This window comes from Gigantopelta aegis, chromosome 10, assembly GCF_016097555.1.
Source record: "Gigantopelta aegis isolate Gae_Host chromosome 10, Gae_host_genome, whole genome shotgun sequence".
In the NCBI taxonomy this organism is placed as follows: domain Eukaryota; kingdom Metazoa; phylum Mollusca; class Gastropoda; order Neomphalida; family Peltospiridae; genus Gigantopelta; species Gigantopelta aegis.
This window is the reverse complement of record NC_054708.1, coordinates 28,370,630-28,394,816: the sequence shown is the minus strand read 5'-3', so window position 1 is coordinate 28,394,816 and position 24,187 is coordinate 28,370,630. Positions and strand designations below refer to the sequence as shown.

Genomic DNA, 24,187 nt, shown 5'->3' with positions numbered 1-24,187 from the left:
TCTGCAGTAAAATAGGCTTTTCTCCATAATAAAATCTGACCCCTATTCATTCTGTATCAAATGCAGGGTCGTGAGGTCAACATCAGTGTTATGTTTGTTTATTAACCTAATAATTTTAATCAATGGCCTTGTCTTCTAACTGATGGTGATTAAACACTTCACGAGAGGCCTGTTGCTGCCACATAATGCTATTGTTACTGTACAGCAGCTTGGGATCGTTTACATGCTCTAGGTTCATTGGGCCAATGATCCTACAACCAATCACACTATAGGTCACTACTCTACCACTGATCAACATTCTACTCCCTCAAGTTTCTTTGTTTGATGACACAACTAGAGGACATTGATTAATCATTGGCTCTTGGATGTCAAACATTTGGTCATTCAGGTACATAGTTTTTTGAGGAAGCCCAATACATTTTTTCCCATTGGTCTAGATGGGAGATACCCAGTAAGAACATGTAGCCACTGAGGGGGATTCATCCTTTGGCCCAAGCATGTCACCACTGATGGGATTCATCCTTTGGCCCAAGCATGTCACAACTGTGGGGATTCATCCTTTGGCCCAAGCATTTCACCACTGAGGGGATTCATCCTTTGGCCCAAGCATGTCACCACTGAGGGGATTCATCCTTTGGCCCAAGCATGTCACCACCGAGGGGATTCATCCTTTGGCCCAAGTATGTCACCACCGAGGGGATTCATCCTTTGGCCCAAGCATGTCACCACCGAGGGGATTCATCCTTTGGCCCAAACATTTCACAAGTGAGGGGATTCATCCTTTGGCCCAAGCATGTCACCACCGAGGGGATTCATCCTTTTGCCCAAGCATGTCACCACTGAGGGGATTCATCCTTTGGCCCAAGCATGTCACTACTGAGGGGATTCATCCTTTGGTCCAAGCATTTCACCACTGAGGGGATTCAATCTTTGGCCCAAGCATTTCCGGTGAGCACTCTACTAACTGAGATAGACCCCAACATTTTAACCCGAGAGAAATGAATAGCAAAGTTAAGCTAAAAGATTAAAAAGGGCAGATGGAAGGACAGGATGAAGTGTGTACACCTCAACAGGCAGGTTTAAAACGGTATGTGGTTCACCTTTTCACTCTGCAGTAGCAGACGACGCCGATGACGATGACGGCGATGAGGACGAAGGACAGAACGACTCCGGCAATCCACGCCTTGTTCTCCTGGGCCTGCTCCGTCACCGCGGGGGAGTCAGCCACCTTGCTCTCGCAGTGCTCGCCGGTGTAGTCTCGACTGCATCTGTGGTGGTCCGATGGCAAAAGTTATGATTAATGACATACTAGAGCACATTGGCTATTGGATATCAAACATTGGACTCGTAGTCATTAGAGGAAACCCGCTACCTTTTTTTCTCATACAGCAAGGAATCTTTTATATGCATTTCCGACAGACAGGTAAGCACATACCATGGCCTTTGACGAGTTGTGGTGCACTGGTTGTAACCAGAAAAAACCCAATCAGTTGAATGGATCCACCGAGGTGGTTTGATCCTGCGACACAAGCACCTCAAGTTAGCACTCAACCAACTGAGCTAGCTGATGTCTAAACAGTTATTTGGACACTACTGATTAGCAGCAAGAGATTATTTATATGCATATTTGCTTTGCCAGGACAGGACATACCATGACCTTTGATATAATATGAGTAATCCATGTACAAGTCCATACTCACATCCTCAAATTCCTGAAAACTTTCCTATGAGCTGAGACTATTTTCATGAATTTGTAGTTTGTAGTAATTAAAATTATGTCATTGTTTAGTACTGAAAGAAAGAAAGAAATGTTTTATTTAACGACGCACTCAACACATTTTATTTACAGTTATATGGCGTCAGACATATGGTTAAGGACCACACAGATTTTGAGAGGAAACCCGCTGTTGCCACTTCATGGGCTACTCTTTCTGATTAGCAGCAAGGGATTTTTATTTGCGCTTCCCACAGGCAGGATAGCACAAACCATGGCCCTTGTTGAACCAGTTATGGATCACTGGTCGGTGCAAGTGGTTTGCACCTACCCATCGAGTCTTGCGGAGCACTCACTCAGGGTTTGGAGTCGGTATCAGGATTAAAAATCCCATGCCTCGACTGGGATCCAAACCCAGTACCTATCAGCCTGTTGACCGATGGCCTAACCATAATGCCACCGAGGCCGGTGTGTTTAGTACAGGTGCTCTCGGCTGACATTTCTCGTACCTGCACACAAGCCGCTGAGATGTCACGAAGCAGGTGGCTCCATTCCTGCAGTACGTGGAGCAGATCTCCATGGACGTGTTCTGTACTGCTGCTGTACTGGTAGATGTCCGGACAGTAGTAGGCGATGATGTCACAGTTGTTGATTTTGGTGTCAATTTTTTTCTTTTCTGGTAAACGCTGTAAGGCTCAGTGGAATCTGAAATCGAATCAGTTTACAGAAAATGAAAGAAAAAAAAGAAATGTTTTATTTATTAACACACTCAACACATCTTAATTACCGTTTTATGGTGTCTAACATACTGTTAAGGACTACAGAGATAATTAGAGAGGAAACCCGCTGCTGCCACTCCATGGGCTACTCTTTTTCAATTAGCACCGTAAGGGCCATTTTATATGCACTATTCCACAGACAGGATAGCTTTTGTTATTCCAGTTGTGGTGCACAAGCTGGAATGAGAAATAGCCCAGTGAGTCCCAATCGATCCTAGAGATAGATAAGATATCTAGTTAATAACGTGTCCATATACCACTAAGGTTTCAAATATGCCCATCCAGAGTCCTGCCTCCTATAAGATCGGTGGCCTGACAATCCTAGAGAGACCATACAGTGGGACTGGTAACTCTATTAACGTGCCCATATCCTTAAAGGTTCAGGCATGCCGACCACGGATCCAATCTCTGACATAGCCAGTGGGTGGTTCTGGAGCAGGAGGGGACCATGCATTACCAACTGAGCATGTCATGTTATGTCATAGGGTTTTACGTGCACATTCAGAACAAGCTGTTGTAGCGCACGCCTGCCGTGGGCACAAGAGCCGGCCTTGGCCGACACTCCATCCATGACAGGAAAGGTGGGGGGAGGGGAGAGGAGAGGAGGGACCGCTTGCACTGGCAGGTGCAAGGGAGCACCAGCAGCCCGATCAAATCGGTAGCAGGCAGGTGGGGGTGGTGGTGGTGGTGCTATGGAATTTGAATGGAGCAGTTACATGCCAAAGAGAAAAGGGTGCGCAATTTTGATTGAGGTAATTTGGCGCAATTTTGAACGGTCGGTCGAAAGGTAACTGGCCGAGCTAATATGGGTTTTGATATTAGTGAATCGAGAGTAGCTCGTTAATTTTAGACCTCTACAATGCTGTGGTGTCTCCCTAGGTTGCCCATAGGGCCCTTATAAAGGGCCTGACCAACCGAGCTAGGCGACTTCCCTTTTATAGCAAATAAAGGTGCAATCTTACTGTTCCATTAGAATTAACAGATAAAAATTAAGTCATTGATTAAGAGGTGACAATTTCACTGACTCCAATGAATGTAACCTAGACTGACAATAAGATCTAAAGGATATCAAAGAATGTTGCTTCACAGGAACAAAATCAAAACTGGATCCATTCCAACTATCGTATGAACCAGTCATAAAGAACTGACTGGCATGAACAATGGGCTACTTTACCTTTACAACGACCTTTGACATTGTTTGATGACTCATTAAGCCCAATACAGCAACCTTGACCTCCAGGTAAGATGACGCAAATGAAATCACACTTCAGTTTCTTGCAAGGATTGCTCACTGAAAGCATTAAAAATAAACATTTGTATTTTAGTATCATTGTGGAATTCCATTTTTTTTTTTTATCACCATTCAAAAGGTTTGTTTCAAAAACACCACAAGTGTACATTGATTTATTAACCACTGGCTATTAAAAGTGTTAAACATTAGTAATTATAATAACAGTCGTCTGAGACAACACTACATTTTTCCTGTTAGCAACAAGAGATCTTTCATATGAACTTTCCTATAACATGACAGTATGCAATATGGCCTTTGGATGTGATATAAAAAAGCCAATCATGGAATGAATCCACCATGGTAGTTCGATCCTATCACCACTTAAAGACAGGGCCATCATATAGTACTCAGTGGTAGAATAACAACTAACCCTCCCCCACCACTCCTTTGATCTGCTTTTGGAACAAATATTTGTTGGTGTATGTTACATTTACATTTGATGTCATATATATATACTTTATTATGTGCCAACATGTCCTGCCCCTCGTTCAAAAAACCCTACAGATACACCTGATCAAAGCCAAGCATATACAGTACGTATACAGAACTTATCATATGTTGTTTTCACTTCCTATTTATTGCACTCGTTTATTTTGCTTAGGAATATATACCATGAGACCGCGTAGTGGTAGAGTCGTATGTTCTTTCACAAAAAAAAAAACGAGTGCAATAAATAGGAAGCGAAAACAACGTATGTGAAGTTCTGTATTTATTACATACCTTCTTTTATGTTTTACAACAACGGTTTTTAATTTAACGTCATTACAACACTTTGTTAAATCGATTAATCAATCCTCTTTTCCTGGATTTACTTAATGTTAAGAATCGTACTCTGTGGCAATCTTGTGTAATGTTTCAAATACAATGTGACGTAATTTGTAAATCAGACATGACATCAGTAATAAAAAGGAGACGACTCCAGTAAAAATAAAAAGGGAATTCCCCTTTTACAAGTTTCGGTCCAGATTGCACATATTATGATACAAGACAACTTTATCACATATTTTAAAAATGTCTTTATCACTATAGTAAGATTGAAGAGATATATAATAAATATACATCCAAAACCACCTGCTAGGGATACAAAAAACTATCATCTACAGAGAGTAAACAAGTTACCAGGATGACAAATAATTTATTTCCTATTGGATGTCAAACATTTGGAAATTCTGGTGTATTGTCTTGGAGAGGTAACCCGCTGTATTTTTCCATTACTAGCAAGGGATCTTTTATATGCACCATCCCACAGACAGGATAGCACATACCACAGCCTTTGATATACCAGTGTGTTACACTGGTATGAACAAGAAATACTGGAAGATGAAGGAAGGAAGTGTTTTATTTAATGACACAATACATTTTATTTTCGGTTATATGGCGACTGATGTATGGTGAAGGACCACACAGATATTGAGAGGAAATCCGCTGTCACCACTTCATGGGATACTCTTTCTGGTTAGCAGCAAAGGATCTTTTATATGCACCAACCCACAGATAGGATAGCACATAGGATAGCACATACCACAGCCTTTGATATGCCAGTCGTGGTGCACTGGCTGGAACGAGAAATAGCCCAATGGGCCCATCGACGGGGATCGATCCTAGACTGATAATGCATCAAGCAAGCACAGTACCACTGAGCTACGTCCCACCCCCCTTACTGGAAGATGAAGTGCACCTCTCTACATTGAGTTACTCAACCTGTGTAGTTGATGTGCATGTCCTGGAGAGGCTGTCTGACAGGGTGGTGCACCTTGATGCTGAATGGTCGGAATATCTCCTGGACGATGTACGTCTCTTGTTTACTGGGTTTGCTGTTCAGTTCTACGATCAAATTGGGCTCAGTCACAAACAGTTTGTTTTCAAACAGATCGATGGAAAAAGGGTTGTGTAGAACATTCCGAACAACAGTATATCTGGAAGAGAGACACACAGAGATAAAATATTAATTCCAAGTTGCATCCAACATTGGTTATCAGCTTTAGTAATAAATGAATGAATGAGTGAGTGACTGACTGAGTGAATGAGTGAATGAATGGAGTGAATCAATGAATCAATGAATCAAATCCTTTAACACCACCCCAACACAAAATACAGATCAGCTAATGGGTGTCAAACAAGGTTATCGGTTTTAGTGGTGTGTAGTGGTTAAACCATCCGACTTCAGGCTGGTAGATAATGACTCAGTGGGTAGGTGTAAGGTCACTAGTGTCTTCTCTCTCATTAACCACCACAAACCAACCATTAACCTATTGTCCTGACGGGTGGTCTTAGATAGCTATGATGTCCATACATGTACTTTGTATCAAACACAGCATGCTTGAACCTTAGATATAAGCATAAAACCAAGTTTAAAAATAAAACAAATAAATACTGATTATAATTCTTATAACAAAATTACAATGCAATTAATACCATTGTTTTCTCAGTTAAAACTTTTGTCCATGAACCAATAGTGAATCAAAACTAAAATGTTACATCATCCCAGCACAAAACGTTGTTGGGAGCTTAACAAAAGTAAATATATAAAGAGTAGCTACACTTTTATATTGATATCACTGCCATCAAACAGCCAAAATGCTTCAATATTAATTGATGTACGTTTAATATCATAATGGTGATTTCAAGATGCCGTTACACCAGCTTCAGGATAAAATGTTATTTAATTCACTTCAAACTCAGTCCACCGGCCTCGGTGGCGCTGTGGTTAAGCCATCGGACTCCCAGTCAAGGCATGTATCCTCCTCCCACTAGAGGCACAAAATATTTTTTCCCTCCATTATAAATAAACTGCTTGTGACAAATAGCTTTATCGCCTCCTCACTTCTCAAATCATTTCAATAGGCCTGAAAACGTACCTTTCTCGTCCATCAATAGTTGCAGTTTCCACAGAACTCTTAAACCTGTCTGCCCAGTATATTCTGTCCATGACGAGGTCAATGGTCAGTCCCACAGGGTCGTACAGAGAGGACATGACGATGAACTGACCGTCATGGCCGTCCATCTCGCTCCGCTCGATGTGCAGCGTTTTGTCAATCCAGAACAAATAACTACCAAAAACAGAAAAACTAAATGGGTATATGCTAAGAATTACTGATGTATATTCAGCTCCAGAGGCAGATCTGGCAGGGGAGGCCAGGGGCCCGAACCCTCCAAAATTTTTAGACAGTTATAATTTTATTATATATTAATTTTTTTTTTTTTTATGATCCCCTCTAAACCTCCCCCAAAGTTCCATTGGCATTCCACCTCATGTCACTGGGGCTTCCCCCAAGATGGATTTTCTGGATCTGCCACTGAGCTCACTTGCAGCTCTTTTACTGTTCAATTCTGGTCATCGAAACATCGAGCCAAATTTACGAAGCCCCATTTTATGTTATTGTTAACATAAAACATATACTACAGAATGCTTGAAACATCGGTAGATATTTTTACTTGCCTCATGATGATGTCCAAACAATGCCAAGGATGATATGGTTGTATATAAAGTCAGGAATAAAAAATATGAATCATTTAGCGGAAGAGGATTAGAGACATATAACACCCCATCGTAAAAGTGAAAAAAAAAAAAACTGTTTTGTTTAATGATACCATTAGAGCACACTGATTTATTAATCATTGGCGAATGGATGTCAAATATTTGGTATTTTTGACAGTCTCAGAAAGAAAACCTGCTACATTTTTTCAATTAGTAGCAAGGCATTTTTTATATGCACCATCCCACAGACAGGGCAGCACATACCATGACCTTTTTATACACACCAGTCGTGGTGCCCTGGCTGGTATGAGAAATAGCCCAATGAACCCACTGATTGGGATCGATCCCAGACTGAGCATGCATCAAGCGAGCGTTTTACCACTGAGCTGTCATGCTCCCATTTTCATGGTGAGATTTGGTATTAAAATCAATTGTAACAAATATATTCTAAAAAGTACTGATGTATTTTCAGCTATTTAACCATTTTATAGCTAAGTTACACATTGCTTGCAATCATTTTTGCTGAAATTTATTAATTATAGTACAACATTCTATGTTTTTTTGTCATCCTGAAGTTCATTTCACAAAACGTCTTCAGCCGAATTTACTAAGCCTGTTTTAGACTACATATGTACAACTATATATACTACTCAAAAGAATTTAAGGGTCAAAAATTTATAACCAAATAAGTTTCAGAGTGTATTAGATTGATGATGTAAACTACACCAAATTTTTTATTTATTGTTCCATATTTACAAAAAACCACAAATACGTCACTGTATACAAGAAAGTCACATGACATGCTGTCATAGTTGAAGGTTGTCAAACATGGATTTTACACATTAGAACATTCATTTAATAGTGTGTGAATCCACCCCTGGCGCGAATACACTCGACACATCGTTGCCTCATGCTGTTGATCAGACGTCTGAAGAACTCTTGGGGAATGGCCTGCCACTCTGCCATAAGAAGTTGACCCAGATCATGAAGGTTGGCCGGAGGGGCATGGTTATCCCGAACTCTCCTGCCTAATTCGTCCCAGGCGTTCTCTATTGGGGCCAAGTCAGGCGAATATGCTGGCCAATCCATCCTGGCGATACCTTGTTGTCTGAGAAAGTCCGTTACCACCCTGGCGCGGTGGGGTCTGGCATTGTCATCCTGCAGAACTGCCCCGCCGCCAATCTGCTGAAGGCCTGGGAGAACCAACGGCCGGATAATCTCATTCAGATAGCGGATTCCATTCAGATTGCCATCCACCACATAGAGGGGGGTCCTGTGGTGGATAGAGATGCCACCCCACACCATGATGCTGCCACCACCGAACCGGTGACGTTGTCTAACGTTAACGTCAGCGAAGCGCTCCCCAGGACGTCTGTAGACACGAACCCGACCGTCGTTGAACTGGAGACTAAACCTGGACTCATCAGTGAACATCACTCGACCCCACTGAACACGTTGCCACCGCAGATGAAGCGTGCACCAGTGACGTCTGGCCGTTCTGTGACATGGTAGGAGTGGTGGTCAAACAGCCTGGTGACGGCAGCGTAGATTATTGGCTCTCAGACGATTGCGTATGGTTTGATCAGACACTCGAGTTCCAGTCGCAGTCCGCAGATTGTCACGTAATCGGCGTGCAGTGGTTGTGCGTTGACATAGAGCCATATTGGTGAACTGGGAACATGGAATACACGTGCAAAGCGTGCAAATGAAGTGCTTTGTGAAAAAGCAAGTTATGGGCACTTAGCAGACCTTTCGCTTTCGCCCTAATTTACGTGCAAATGTAAGCATGTTTTCGCCATTAGAACTAGTCGACAGTGTCAATGACAGTAGATTTTAATTCATTTATGGGTTGCTTAGACCCACTTTCGTCAAAATGGAACAATACCATGTGTGACATTATGGTCTAGCTAATATAACTGACATTCAGAAAATAATGTCGAAAATATCGTCTGTCCCTTAAATTCTTTTGAGTAGTATATATACATTTACATTGCTTAATTAAAACAAACAGGCTTCATAAATCCTGTCCCTAAAGTTTACATGTCTGGCATCCATTTTACACAGAAAAATCATGACATAATACAAGAAAGATCATTAAGTAAAGATGAACCCATGAAACAATATGATTTGTACTGTTTATGAAAAATTAGGTTCTATGAAATTGGTCCCAATTTAGTGATAAAAAAGTAAATTAATTAACTGTCCATTGGTTAAAAAAAACAAAAACATCAACTACCCATCTTCTTGCAAACAAAATATGTAAATTTTACACAATATATCACATTATCATTTTTATTAAGGAAGGAAGGAAATGATCTATTTAATGGTGCACTCAACACATTTAATTACGGTTATATGGCATCGGACATACATGTATGGTTAAGGACCACACAGATATTGAGAGAGGAAACTCGATGTCGCCACTTCATGAGCTACTTTTTCAGATTAGCAGCAAGGGATCTTTTATATGCACCATCTCACAGACCATTTTTATTAAATACACCAAAACAGATGATGGCAGAACATGAAAAGTACATCCAAAACCAACCCTTTCAAAGCGTGGAGTGTGATGCTTGTTGGTTTCCAGTCATGCTGACTCAGCAGGACTTTACACTTGCCGTTGTACATGCTGCACACCGTGATGAAGCCTTCGTTGTTGTGGTCGTGGGTGTAGTACAAGTTGTTGGTCACCCAGTCCAGGGCGAGGCCCAGTATCTCCCCAGAGATGCTCACTATCTGCTCCGTGGTGTCGTTCCGAGTTCTGTACACATAGCCTTCAATGAGATCGCCCTCCATCTGTAATATTCACATGACAATGACAGTCGAACGTTGTTATCGGTTTGTTGAAGCCATAGCTAGGGACTGAACCAAAAAGCTTCAAGACTTGAAAAGAAATTTTGTGGAATGGGAAGCAAGCTTTGCTTGTCAAATTTTATTCTTGAAGCAAAAGCTAAACATTTAACAGTTCTAGACTACAGATATTGATATAATTACAAACTTTCCACAGTTTTACACCCTGATTTACTTTACTTTGATTGGACATTGTTACTAAAAAACTGAATGTTATTTAGGACATATGGAGTTTTTAGATTTAAAGGGGTTATATTGTCTATTTGATACTGCAAATGTAATTTTTTGACCGAATGAAACATTTGCGGGCATCAAATAGACAATAACACACAATTCTAAAAACTCCATTGTAAACTGAATAATTTTTCTATGGAATTAACTGTATATTTGGTATTTCTTTAAAAAAATACCTGGCTACAATCTAACTGTAGACCCTTGAAGCGTCAACTGGCCTGTTAGAAAGTGAAGTCATTAGCTTTCCGGGTGTTATTTTGATTTGATCTCAGAAAAAGAATGTAAATTAATCAATCATAACACAGAACACACTCACCATCAGTTTACAATCTTCGATAAACATAAAAATTATATCATTACATCAAAGGGACATTTATAATGTAAAACAGGTTATCATGCTTCTTTGGAAACCATATTTAGGGAAAGAACATTTGCTTGTGCAGGAGGGGTTCTGACACCTGAATCTGGAACAAATCACCAAAGCAGTAAACTCTGAACAAGTCTCTTTAATATTTATTCAGCATTTTCTAAACAAAATCTAAAACCCTTTACCTTCAGAGATGTCCAGTAAAGTGTGTCGTCAGCCATGTTGATGTCAATATAGTAAGGGGTAGTGTTTGTGCTGATCAGGCTGCTTTCATACTTGTGCATGAAGCCAATCTTGCGAACACCTTGAAGCTGCCCAACAAGAAGATATGGTCTTGGCCCTAAATCAAAAGTACAAAAACCTCTTTATAAAACAAATGTACTGATTATTGTCGGTTAAGATCACTTTTGAAGACTGTACATGTAGTTTTATTACAAAGGAAGCTGATTATGTTGTCATCTTATTTTTCCATTAGCAGCTAGGAATCCGTTATATGCGTTTTCCCCACAGACAGGACAGCACATATCATGGACTTATATAGGGCACAGATTGAGTCCACTGAGGTGATTCTATCCTACAATGCATGCACCTCAGATAAGCTAAATCTAGTCTCTGCTAAAAGTAATTGACATTAAAATGTCTGACTCGTTGTCACCAAAGGAAACCCACTACATGTTTCCTAATGCAGCAAATAATGTTTTATATGCACTTTCCCACAGACAGGAAAGCACAAACCACGGCCTTTGACCAGTTATGGTGCACTGGTTGGAATGAGAAAACCCCCAGTTAAATTGATTCATCGAGATGGGTCAATCCTGCAATGCAAGCACCTCAAGCGAGAGCTCAACCAATGGAGCTAAATCCCACCCCGAGTAGTTAAAGATGTTCATCGATATACATGTATATGTTGACTGAAATGTGTGTAACAGTGTTAGCTATATGTTACTTATATTTACATTTATGGGATTTGATTTGATGGTATACAGTGTAAAAAGTGTTTAATAACCTATAGCCTTGCAAATGTGGCCATCTGAATGTAGTTTGTATCCGTGACCACAAGTACAGGCAAATCCACCTTTACGATTGACACACATCTGACTACAGTTTGACTCATGGCGAAGACATTCGTCCAGATCTGAAACAAAAACAAAAACATTAGAATATCTACAAGATAAAATCCAGAGACAGTCTTTTTCAAACCAACATGTTTCAAATTTATTAACACTACATGAATATTCTACCAAATTTGTTTTCACAAAGATGTGAAATCAACCAAAACATACACATATTTTCATTTTTTTTCTTCAGTATTTGATCAAATTCCTGCCATGAAGCATGTCATATCTCGGAAATAGATTTCTAAACAAATCAGTTTTCATTAAAAAAACACCCCACATTAACATAATACAAGGGAACAGCATATAAGTATTGTTATTCTTAGGAACAATTTAGCAGATGTCGGTTTCTGATATCATTCATGTTTTGTAATCAGCTGAAGTGTACCTAACTTCAATAATGACAAAAAATAGACATTCACTTTGAACAACTGAGCTGATTTAAAGAATTTTGTTTTTTTAAAAGATACACAAACCAAAACATGACTTTTCATCATCAGCAAGTTCGTATCCTTGCCAACAGGAGCAGATGGGTCCCTTGGTGGTCATCGTACAGTTCTGACTGCATGGATTACTGTCAGCTTCACACGTTTTCCCTTCAAAACAAAACATACATTTTCTTTTTCAAATACATATATAATCAAAGAATCAAATGAATTAGTTGTCCTCTGGATTCCATAAAATTTTACAATTTCATTACAAGTCACTATGATGTTAAAATAATGGTTACTTGCTAAATCTAATCTATTATAATATTCTGTACAAGTATATATATTTTGCAATTACTATTTCTTTTGATTCACATGTAACTGGTGTTATATTCTTTTGAATAAATATTTTAATAAGATCTACATAGTTTGTTTTGTTTAACGACACCACTAAAGCACATTAGTCATCAGCTATTGGATGTCAAACAGTTTGATTTTTTAGTCGAGTAAACCCGATAAAATTTGTCCATTAGTAGCAAGCAGTCTTTTACATGCACCATCCCAAAGACAGGACAACACATACCACAGCCTTTAATACACCAGTTGATACATTTTTTCCATTAGTAGCAAGCAGTCTTTTACATGCACCATCCCAAAGACAGGACAACACATACCACAGCCTTTAATACACCAGTTGTGGTGCACTGGCTGGATCGAGAAATAGCCTAATAGATCCACCGACTAGGATCGATCCCAGACCGACACCATGCATCAGGCGAGTGCTTTACCACTGGGCTACGTCTTGCCTTCTTCTGTGTTATGAAATGACTTCCATTTGAATAACAGCTTACCACACCATGTTGTTTCATCAGAGCCATCAGCGCAGTCCTGTTCCCCATCACACACCATGTAGGAGTCGAGACACTGGCCACTCTCACAGAAAAATCCGCCGTCACACAGCCTCACTGAAAATACCATTTTTAAATACTTAAGACTGGTAAATTCCTGCAGTATCGATGTACCAGCTATTGTTGTTATAGAAAGGTGTGTAGGGTCCTACTAAATGTGGTACACGTGGGTGCAATTTGTTTTTGTGGTGACCATCTTACTTACGAGGCAATGATCTTAGTCTGGGAAATAGAACGTGAAGTGGATTCCGACCTTGTTTTTAAACAAAGTGGATTTTAGTGACCTTTATGTCAAAAAGCCTGCTGGTGTGTTCCATGAGTCAGACCTCGATGCTAAAAATTACTTGTTTCAGGGAATTAACAAGACAGAGACAGACAGACAGAGACAGAGACAGAGAGAGAGAGACAGAGACAGAGACAGAGAGAGAGAATATTCTCCTTAAATGGTGAGGTCTTACAAGTGTATGTAAAAGACCCACACAATAGCATGGTTGTAGCCAATTAACAACATCCATTGTTTGTCAAATACACATTTTATTTCGACTTATTTTTGTGTTTATATACAATTACGGTTCAAGCACGCTGTCCTGGGCACGCACCTCAGCTATCTGAGTTGTCTGTCCAGGACAGTAGGTTAGTTGTTAGTTGGTTAGTCAAATACACAATGTTATTTGTTTTGATACAACAAAAAAAAACTAAGTCTATCCTTAAGAAGATCGCAATACTATAGATATCCCTACATCACATATTCCTGATAATTAAAATATGTGTTAATTACTCAAGTCATCCTCTGGTTTGTCACAAAGAGATCGTTTCTCATCGGATCCATCAAAACAGTCTGGGGAATGGTCGCAGATGAACAGTTTGGAAATGCATTCTCCCGATTCACACTGAAATTCATCATCAGAACAGTTCACTCGCAATGTGGCTGAAAAAAATGTTTTGTAATAATTAATAAAGCAATAATTTTCCCAACTAGCCAAACAAACAAAATAAGTTTGAAAAAATGGATACTTGTTTATCTAAGGCCATTAGAAATTGAATGCCAGATTTTTTTATCCTAATTGTTTTGAAGATGGGGTGGGGTTAAAAATTTGTTTTTTATTACATATTTTTTTAACAAAACATACTGCATGTAGAGCAAAACATGGTGGAAGGGAGGTGGAATGGGGGCAGACCTTTATTCTCAGGGTGGGCAACATGAAAATCTAGGCTATATTTTATAATGGCCTAATGGATTTTTTAAAGACAATATAATAGTAAAATATATGACATGTTATGGTCACTACAAACTGAAAATCATAGAGACCAATTTTTAAAACCAAATTTACAGAACTATTTTGTTTTTGTCTATGTAATTGTAGAAACTTGTTATCATTTTCAATTTATAAATACTTAACCTGACTTTAACTAAAATCATTCCAATATCATTTACATCAGTCTATGGCATCCAATACCATATTTATACTGACTGAATTGTGATGAAGTATAACAGGAAGCCATACATGGACATTTCTTTCCAATGTCTTTCCAACTGACTTTTCGTTAGGGCATGGTCATCATAATGATCATTTCACAAACTGCATGAATATTAAATCTTACAGGGACAGTTGAGAAGCTCATCTTCTCCAGAATAGCAGTCAAAGAATCCATTACACACAGACATCATGTCAAGGCAGACACCATTGTTACATCGGAACTGGCCAGAACACTTCACTGAGGAAAAACAAACAGTTGTTTATTAAAACATTTAATTAGCTAAATTTATAAATTTATATTTAGAGAATTGAAAATCGAATTAAATGTCTTGCCGGTCATAAAACAAATGTGGTGTACTGTAATGAACATCCTAAAGTGCAACTATAAACCAAGTTTCATTGACCTATAGGACTTACAGTTTGTGAGAAACTGTTTAAACTGTGAGAAACTGTTTAAACTGTGAGAAACTGTTTAAAACTATTTAAAACTGTGAGAAACTGAGAAACTTAAAAACTGTTTAAACTGTGAGAAACTGTGAGAACTGTGAGAAACTGTTTAAACTGTTCTAAACTGTTCTAAACATCTTCATTAAGATAACGACGGTTGACGGTTTATCCAAATAAAACAGAATTTTGTTTTATATTATTATTGTCATGTTTGTGAATTATATATTGAACACAAAAAGAATTGCACAACAGGGTTATGTTAGTTTATAATAGGTTTACTTGATAACAAACTGACCACAGATCAGAGTTATCTTCCCATTTGGTTGTCCAAAATCCGGAAATTTGTCCGCTGTTTGACAGATTATTTCATGGCAGACAGCTTTGAAGAGGCATCTATTTGACTGAAGTTGACAGAGGAGAGCATGTAGTTTGTAAACATGTGTAATTTGTTGACATTGAAGACTTGTTTGTGTAATTCCGGCCCATGCAAAAGTAGTGCTTTTTGTGTAAAATGGGTGTACTCCGGCCAGGTTTAGTGGGTGTGTTTGTTTATTAAACCAATATCCTGGGAGAAAGAGGTATGTTTCTCCCAGGCAGGCAAAGGTACATACAAAAATCCATGGGCCTGCTGATATTAATAAAAATGTTATAGCCACTATAACGCTGTAATTAATGCACTTTCCCACAGACCGGAAAGCACTTACCACGGCCTTTTGACCAGTTGTGGTGCACTGGATGAAATGAATAAAACCTAATCAGTGGAATGGATCCACTGAGGTAGTACGATCATGCGACACAAGCACCTCAGGTGAGCACTCAACAGACTGAGCCAAATCCCGTCCCATGAAAGTAAAGTTTGTTTTATTTAACGACGCCGCTAGAGCACATTGATTTTTTATCTTATCATCGGCTATTGGACGTCAAACATATGGTCATTCTGACACTGTTTTTAGAGGAAACCCGCTGTCGCCACATAGGCTACTCTTTTTACGACAGGCAGCAAGGGATCTTTTATTTGCGCTTCCCACAGGCAGGATAACACAAACCATGGCCTTTGTTGAACCAGTTATGGATCACTGGTCGGTGCAAGTGGTTTACACCTACCCATTGAGCCTTGCGGAGCACTCACTCAGGGTTTGGAGTCGGTATCTGGATTAAAAATCCCATGCCTCGACTGGGATCCGAACCCAGTACCTACCAGCCTGTAGACCGATGGCCTGCCACGACGCCACCGAGGCCGGTCCCCGTCCCATGATGGCTGAAATTAACTGTGACTACAATGTACCTGTACAGTTATCTTGCTCTTCATCAGACCCATCAATACAGTCGGGAGTTCCGTCACACACAAACAGCTGGTCAATGCAGTGGGTCCAGTCACAACAGACTGAGCCAAATCCCGTCCCATGATGGCTGAAATTAACTGTGACTACAATGTACCTGTACAGTTGTCTTGCTCTTCATCAGACCCATCAATACAGTCGGGAGTTCCGTCACACACAAACAGCTGGTCAATGCAGTGGGTCCAGTCACAACAGACTGAGCCAAATCCCGTCCCATGATGGCTGAAATTAACTGTGACTACAATGTACCTGTACAGTTGTCTTGCTCTTCATCAGACCCATCAATACAGTCGGGAGTTCCGTCACACACAAACAGCTGGTCAATGCAGTGGGTCCAGTCACAGGAGAACTGAGAGGCTGTACACAACGACACGGCTGAAACAAAATAAAACAAGTAAATTACACAAGAATTCGGAGTTGTTAAATGTTTCACCTACCATAAACATTAGCAGTGCATTGGGATGAACATACACAGGTGCAACTATATACTCAACAACAAAAGTTTAGCTAATGTTAAAAGAAATGGCATAACATTTATAAATTAACCTATTTTTATTAATTAGTATTTACATCTGAAATGTTTACCATTTACAAACAACATAAACTCATCAACCTTTGCCTGAACACAACAGGTTTTCTTTTAAGTTTATTCAACCATGGCAAATTTAGATGTCATAAAATATTTGCTAAACTTTTGTTGTTGAGTATATATACCATGTTTCACTGACTTCGACTTATTGTTTGTGAGAAATTGATCTAATTGCTAAATTTTAACATCAAGCAAGGAAATGTTTTATTTAACAAGGCACTCAAAACACATTTTATTTATGGTTATATGACGTCAGACATATAGTTAAGGACCACACAGATATTGAGAGGAAACCCGCTGTCACCACTTCATGGGCTACTCTTTTCGATTAGCAGCAAGGGATCTTTTATATGCACCATCCCATAGACAGGATAGCACATACCACAGCCTTTGATATACCAGTCATAGTGCATCGGCTAGAGCTAAAAATGGTTTGTTAAAATGTCCATAACACTCACTGCAGTTGTCTTCATCCTCCTCTCTTTCGCAGTCAGGTGTTCCGTCACACACCCAGGTTGTGGAGATACACCGACCGTCATCACACTGGAACTCGCGGTCATCGCACGGGCAGTCCCTCTCGTCCGACCCATCGTCACAGTGGGGAATACCGTCACACACCCGGTCATGCGACAAACACTGGTTGTCACAGTGGAACTCCGTGGACAAGCATGTCACAAGAGCTGTAAAAAGCAAAAAAAAACCAAACAATCGTTTTAAATGGATTGAAAAGAAATGTTTAAAACAAGAAAGTAAACTCATATTTAACAACACCAATGAATAATTATTATTACCCATATGGGCAGAGAGAAGTGGAGGAACAAAAATTATCTTTCACTGAGGAAAGAAAAAAACATTTCTTTCCAAAGATATGTTTTGACATAATCAGTGCTTCAATATAGGTGTTAATTATGTGTAAGAATAGTTTCCATGGTGGCAATCATGTCAACAACTAACTTACGTCATCAGCGATATGTGGGTCATAGCTATGATGCAATGCTGCCTCTTGTTCTCAACTTGCGAACTTGTTTTCAACAACAGTATCATTTGCAAATCTTCCATAAAATAATAAAGATTGATAATGGGTAATAAATAGAATACCCAACACTCTACTCAGCAATACTATTAATCTTGCATGAGTGAACTGATGTTGATCAATTCACTCATGCAAGATAAAACAGTATTGCTGAGTAGTTCGTTGAGTAATCTCTAAATACTGTGTTGTGTCTAACAAGGTCCCATCACATCAGCTGCTACTACATAGAGCAGAACTGGGTCCATTACATAAAATTTTCCAATCAATAAAAGTGAAAGTTTGTTTTGTATAACTATAGTACATTGATTTAATAATCATTGGCTATTGGATGTCAAACATTAGGTGATTTTTTAAACGTAGTCTTAGAGGAAAAAAAAAGAAGAAAGAAATGTTTTATTTAATGACACACTCAACACATTTTATTTATGGTTATATGGCGTCAGACATGGTTAAGGACCACACAGATATTGAGAAAGGAAACCCACTTGTCACCACTTCATGGGCTACTCTTTTCATTAGCAGCAAGGGTTCCTTTATATGCACCATCCCACAGACAGGGTAGTACATACCACAGCCTTTGATATATCAGTCGTGGTGCACTGGCTAGAACGAGAAATAGCCCAATGGGTCCACCGACAGGGATCGATCTTTGAGTCTTAGAAGAAACCTGCTATATTTCCCCCCATTAGCAGCAAGGTATTTTTTATATGCACTTTTTCACAAACAGGACAGCACATACCATGGCCTTTGATATACCAATCATGAGGCATTGGTTGGGACAGGAAAAAAATATCAGAATGGGTCCACCGAGGCGATTTGATCCTATGACACGAGCACTTCTGGGAAACTGAGCTAGATCCTTTCCCCTTTCCAATCAACAGGACAGTACATACCACAGCCTCAATATAACCATTGTTATGTGTAGTAGGTTTATTAAACAGCCAATCATACTGTTCTGTCAGTAGCTACATGTGTATGTTAGTGTCCAATGAACTGGTAATTTTAATAATTGATCTGGATAACAGGTTACCTTTAGCATCGAGGGACATCTTGAGGCTGGAACTGGAAATAGGCACAGATCCAAAGGTTTGTGAAAGGGAGGGAAGCAGACATGATAAGAGATGTTTGAACAGGCTTTTATATTATGTTTTTTGATGTTGACAAAAAGGGGGAAATGCATTACCTAGGGCTAGCTCTTGGTGATGAAAATTTCAAAAATAGTGGAAATGCTGATATATTCTGTAACAAAATGTCAATTATTACGTGTAATTTTTGCGCCAAATAAAAATAGCAACTGGCGAATTTGGCGAGTGCCAGAGCTAGCCCTGATTACCCTCTACACCTCCCCTGGATCCACCCCTGGGAAATAATCCAATGAATCCACCAAGGATCAATTCTGTGACTGATCGCAGCTAAAACAAATGTCCCTTTTACATCTACACGTGCTGCATGTGAATGTTAAACGTTTATTTAGTTTACTGACACCACTAGTGCTCATTAATTAATCCTCAGTCTGACAGTTTCCAGCAGACCTGCAACATTTGTCCACTAGCATCAAGGGCTCTTTTTAAGGATATATGCACATATATGGCACAGAGGACAGACAGCACATACCATGCCCTTTGATATACCAGTTGTGGGACACTGTTTGGAATGAGGAAAAGTCCAATCAGGGAATGAATCCACTGAGGTGGTTTGATCCTTTGACCCAACCATCTCTGCTGAGCACTACATGTACCTAGCTCTACCAACGGAGCAAGATCCCATGCACTCTGATGCATATGAAACCAATACCATGCACAAGCATAGATCACATGCATGGATCATTATAGTTATATTTGAAAACTGACCGCAGTTTTTCTCATCGCTTCCATCTGGACAATCCTTCCCGCCATCACACTGCCAGCGCTGAGGAATACAGTGGCCACTGGAACACAGGAACTGATCGGGGCAGGTCACTGAAACGAGAGAAAGAAAACCCAACATGAAATCATTATATTTTCATGAAGCATTGAGAAAGATAGGTCTTCAAAGAAATACACTAATCAGAGATAAAATTTCCTTTGGATCAAAGAAACTCCAGAAATCTCGGTTGGGTTTTTAAAAAAGTGGTCTTATCATTCATCAAGGAAAAGAAAGAAAGAAAGACCTGTTTTATTTAATGACGCACTCAACACATTTTATATATGATTATATGGCGTCAGACATATATGATTAAGGACCACAGATATTGAAAAAGGAAACTCGTTGTCGCCACTTCATGGGCTACTCTTTTCGATTAGCAGCAAGGGATCTCTTATATGCACCATCCACATCATCAAGTAAAAAGTACAGCTGAAGCAATACATGTCCTCTACCTGACCCAACACATTTTTGTATCTCCAAAGTTCAAAGGGCCATAATAAAAAATAAAAAAATGAGTAAATCAACATGAAAGTCAAACTTGATCTGTAACAGTACATAATAAAGCTAGATATATGCAAAATTTCAGCTGCAAAAATAGTCCAGAAAATTATTTGTGGGACACACAGACAGACAGAAGCACAGCGAAATCCGTTAGACGAATACAGGACCAATATGGATAGACGTCTTTTCAAGCGATCTAAAATCTGTAATTCAACTAGAAAAATCCAGAGGTATTTTTAATGTCTACTTAACCCTCAACCGGGGTTGGATGCAAGATGTGTTTTTTTTTTGAGGGGGGAGGGGGTGGGGGGGGGGGATCTTAGAGGAAAATGGCACATGGATCAAATTGTGAAAAGAGCAACCCAATTAAAATTGAAAAAACAAACAAGAAAAAGCAGGCACTTGAATATATTTAGGGGGACAGGTCTCCTACTTCCCCACCCCATGGATCCACCTCTGGCAACTACAACACATGGTATTTTGTTGGATTGGATAACATTGGATAACGTATATTCAATTACGGTTCAAGCATGTCTCTCTCGGACACAATCTTCGACTTCACCAATGACTGGGTCTGGGACAGAAGGGATTTAGGGGTGGTGATTTTATTATGTTAATCCAAGTGGTCTGAGCTCACCTGGACAGTATGCTTCATCGGAGTTGTCAGGACAGTCTTTATGCTGGTCACATACAAAATGCTCTGTGATGCACTTAGACAAGGAGTGACACGCCACTTCATTTTCATCACAGGTAAGCGTGGAGTCTGAACAAAAAATAACAATGCATTTGCAAGAATTATAAGGAATTGAATTAGCATTGATGCATATAAGAATTCCATAAACTGATTCAGTGATGTTTAGGATTAATTTACTTTTTAATAAATACTAAATTTAAAACATTTTTTTTTTAAAAGATGCATTGAGGTGAACAGATACAGAAAGAAAGCAAATTTACTGGATCTAAGGAGTTGTAGTTTGTAAAAATAAACATAAATACAAAAACTTCATGTTGAAACTAAATTGAAGTTGATGTCAATGCTGTCTCAGCGACCATCACCCACAGAAAAGTGATACCTATGTATCACTTTTTGACTTACCAAGGCAAGACTGAAAAAAAGTGTTAATGATAAAAGAAAATCCATGATTTATCAAGCTTCATTTTAAGATGGAGGAAAATTTAAAAGAATTGAAAATTTTAATTAACCATTTTTCATGGCATGCATTGAGGATAACCATTTATTAGTTTTTGAGAAAATATAAAATTGTAGAGCAAAAAAAAAGTTAAGTTTGTTTTGTTTAATGGCAGCACTGTAGAGCACATTGATTTATTAATCACTGGCTATTGGATGTCAAACATTTAATAATTCCGACTCTGTCATCAAAGGAAACCCACTATATGTTTTCATTAGAACGAGGATGAGAAAAAAAAACCAATGAGTTGAATGTATCCACTGAGGTGGTTGAATCCTGTTATCATACATCTCAGGCGAGCAATCAAGTGTCTGAGATAAATCCTCTGGGGACAATATTTTAAAATCTTAGGTAACTGGTTGTCAGTTCATGTGAGTTTTACTTAGGTAACCGATTGTTTGGTTATGTGAATATAGTTCTCGTTACCGATGAGTTAGGCCTGCCTAATCCTAAAACACTTGAACTACGTTTCTGTGCTACATTGGTGGTTCAAAAACAGATTTTCACTTTCATTACTGATGTATGGTACTGAGTAGTTTTAATTTTAGAATGTAATTGTTCACCACATAACTGATTGGTAGTTCCTGTGATTTTAGTGTTGCATAACAGACACGTGAATGGAACAACGATTCTCGTAAAATAATGTGCCCTGATAATCCTGCCCCCGTAACAGAGCAGATCAAAAGGCAAACGTTGATAACATACCGTTACCTAACAACATAACTCCTTTTAACTTCAAATTAATATATGTGATCTACACAATTATTAAGCATGAGACAACATTATTATTGGCTTCCTGCATAGCCAGAGCATTAGAGAAGAAACCTGCTATTACTACAGAGACTATTGTGTTTCTTCTACTTACTCATACACAGCTTTCCATGGCCATCCAGACTGAGAGATAAAGGACACTGACAAGCTCTCTCCCCATTCGGTTTCGCCAGACAAATATGACTGCACCCACCATTAGAATTACTGCAACCGTTTTCAACTAGAAAAAAAAAAAAAAAAAAAAAAAGTAACTTAACATTCTGTATTCAGTACATAAAACTTTGTTGGAACAACCCATTGACAATTTGTCCAGTTCTCATCCTAGCTGTCATATTCATCTAAAGATGGCAGCCACATGATATGAATACTTCATACCATCTCATGGTCCATTCCTTGACGTGGTGAGGTAGCTTGCATGTCTCAATGACTCGGAGAGCTATGCCAGCTGGAGCATCAGCTCCTGGTAGGGTCACCCAAGCTGGACTGGTCAAAGGTTAGAGACTAGACTAATATGAACCGGACAGACAGAGGACGTGAGTCAAGAAAGACAACTGTCTAGGAGAAGCTAACTCCAAAATCAAAACTGGGCTGGAGAGGCTCAGAATCCTAGTAAGGAAACTCTTCTAGGAGAAGGAAAACTCCAAACTCAAAGTCCACTGAAGTCGAGTACAGAAGCTATGCATCAGCATTAGCGTGGAAACCAAAAGGAAATGTCTGTACATGCACCAAGCTCTATGATATGAACACTTCATACAAGAATAGCCAACTGCACAGCAACGGATGAAATCATAATGCTTGTTTTGTCACAATCGGCTATTCTTATATGAGGCACTCGTATAGTGTGGTGTCGCCTTAATGTTTTGTGCAAAAACGGATCTAAAGCCAGCTAGCATTTTATAATGGCACTGAGCACTCACATTAACTAAGAAAGAAATAATGAAATGTTTTATTTAATGACACACTCAACATTTTTATTTAAGGTTATATGGCATCCAACATATGTTAAGCACCACACAGATAATCAAGGCGGCTCGAAACAGCTTGTGGTCAGGTCAGCAAATGTGACCAATGACCTATTTGGGCGACTTAACTATTGAAAAAATAATGGCATTAGTCGACCAAATAATATTATCTTCTTTAGAGCTATAACATGTGAACAACTATTAATATTTGTATTGCACATTAAAATCTTGCTCGTGGTTGACGTACCATGATTTGCCAACATGAAATATTATTTTTTGGGCCACCATATTTTTTGGCAAGTTTCAAACCCTGGATAATGAGAGGAAACCTGCTGCCACATATCAGCTGAATGTAGTGTTATCAGCTTTTGTTTGTGAAGCTAAGAATGGGGAACAATTGATCAATACTAACAGTGGAAGCACGATAAGAAGCTGTAATGACCTACTGGCCTTGGTAGTGTCATAGTCAAGCCATTGGACATAAGGCTGGTAGGTACTGGGTTCACAGCCCGGTACCGGCTCCCACCCAGAGCAAATTTTAAGGACTCAGTGGGTAGCTTTAAGACCACCACACTCTTCTCTCTCACTAACCACTAACCCACTCTTCTGGACAGACAAGCACAAATAGTGAGGTGTGTGCCCACGACAGTATGCTTGAACCGTAATTGGAAGGAAGGAAGGAAGGAAATGTTTTTATTTAATGATGCACCCAACACATTTTATTTACGGTTATATGGCGTTGGACATATGGTTAAAGACCACACAGATATTGAGGGAGGAAATCTGCTGTCACCACTTCAAAGGCTA

At 39.3% G+C, this 24,187-nt stretch overlaps 1 protein-coding gene across 2 annotated transcripts in view; it reads right to left on the bottom strand.

Moving 5' to 3' along the window:
- Window positions 1–24,187, bottom strand: part of LOC121384814 (low-density lipoprotein receptor-related protein 2-like) — a 54,967-nt gene that overhangs the window by 2,928 nt on the left and 27,852 nt on the right. For both annotated transcript variants that reach the window (XM_041515405.1, XM_041515406.1), the window contains exons 20-36: window positions 22,513–22,638; window positions 21,095–21,220; window positions 19,902–20,009; window positions 17,477–17,698; window positions 16,679–16,804; window positions 14,767–14,880; window positions 13,943–14,092; window positions 13,108–13,221; window positions 12,305–12,424; window positions 11,720–11,848; window positions 10,899–11,053; window positions 9,811–10,058; window positions 6,643–6,834; window positions 5,486–5,700; window positions 3,668–3,784; window positions 2,224–2,419; window positions 1,101–1,268 (exon numbers count right to left, since the gene is read on the bottom strand). In XM_041515405.1, coding sequence (XP_041371339.1) covers window positions 1,101–1,268; window positions 2,224–2,419; window positions 3,668–3,784; window positions 5,486–5,700; window positions 6,643–6,834; window positions 9,811–10,058; window positions 10,899–11,053; window positions 11,720–11,848; window positions 12,305–12,424; window positions 13,108–13,221; window positions 13,943–14,092; window positions 14,767–14,880; window positions 16,679–16,804; window positions 17,477–17,698; window positions 19,902–20,009; window positions 21,095–21,220; window positions 22,513–22,638 — 2,626 coding nt within the window. The remainder of the gene's footprint in view (window positions 1–1,100; window positions 1,269–2,223; window positions 2,420–3,667; window positions 3,785–5,485; window positions 5,701–6,642; window positions 6,835–9,810; window positions 10,059–10,898; window positions 11,054–11,719; window positions 11,849–12,304; window positions 12,425–13,107; window positions 13,222–13,942; window positions 14,093–14,766; window positions 14,881–16,678; window positions 16,805–17,476; window positions 17,699–19,901; window positions 20,010–21,094; window positions 21,221–22,512; window positions 22,639–24,187) is intronic.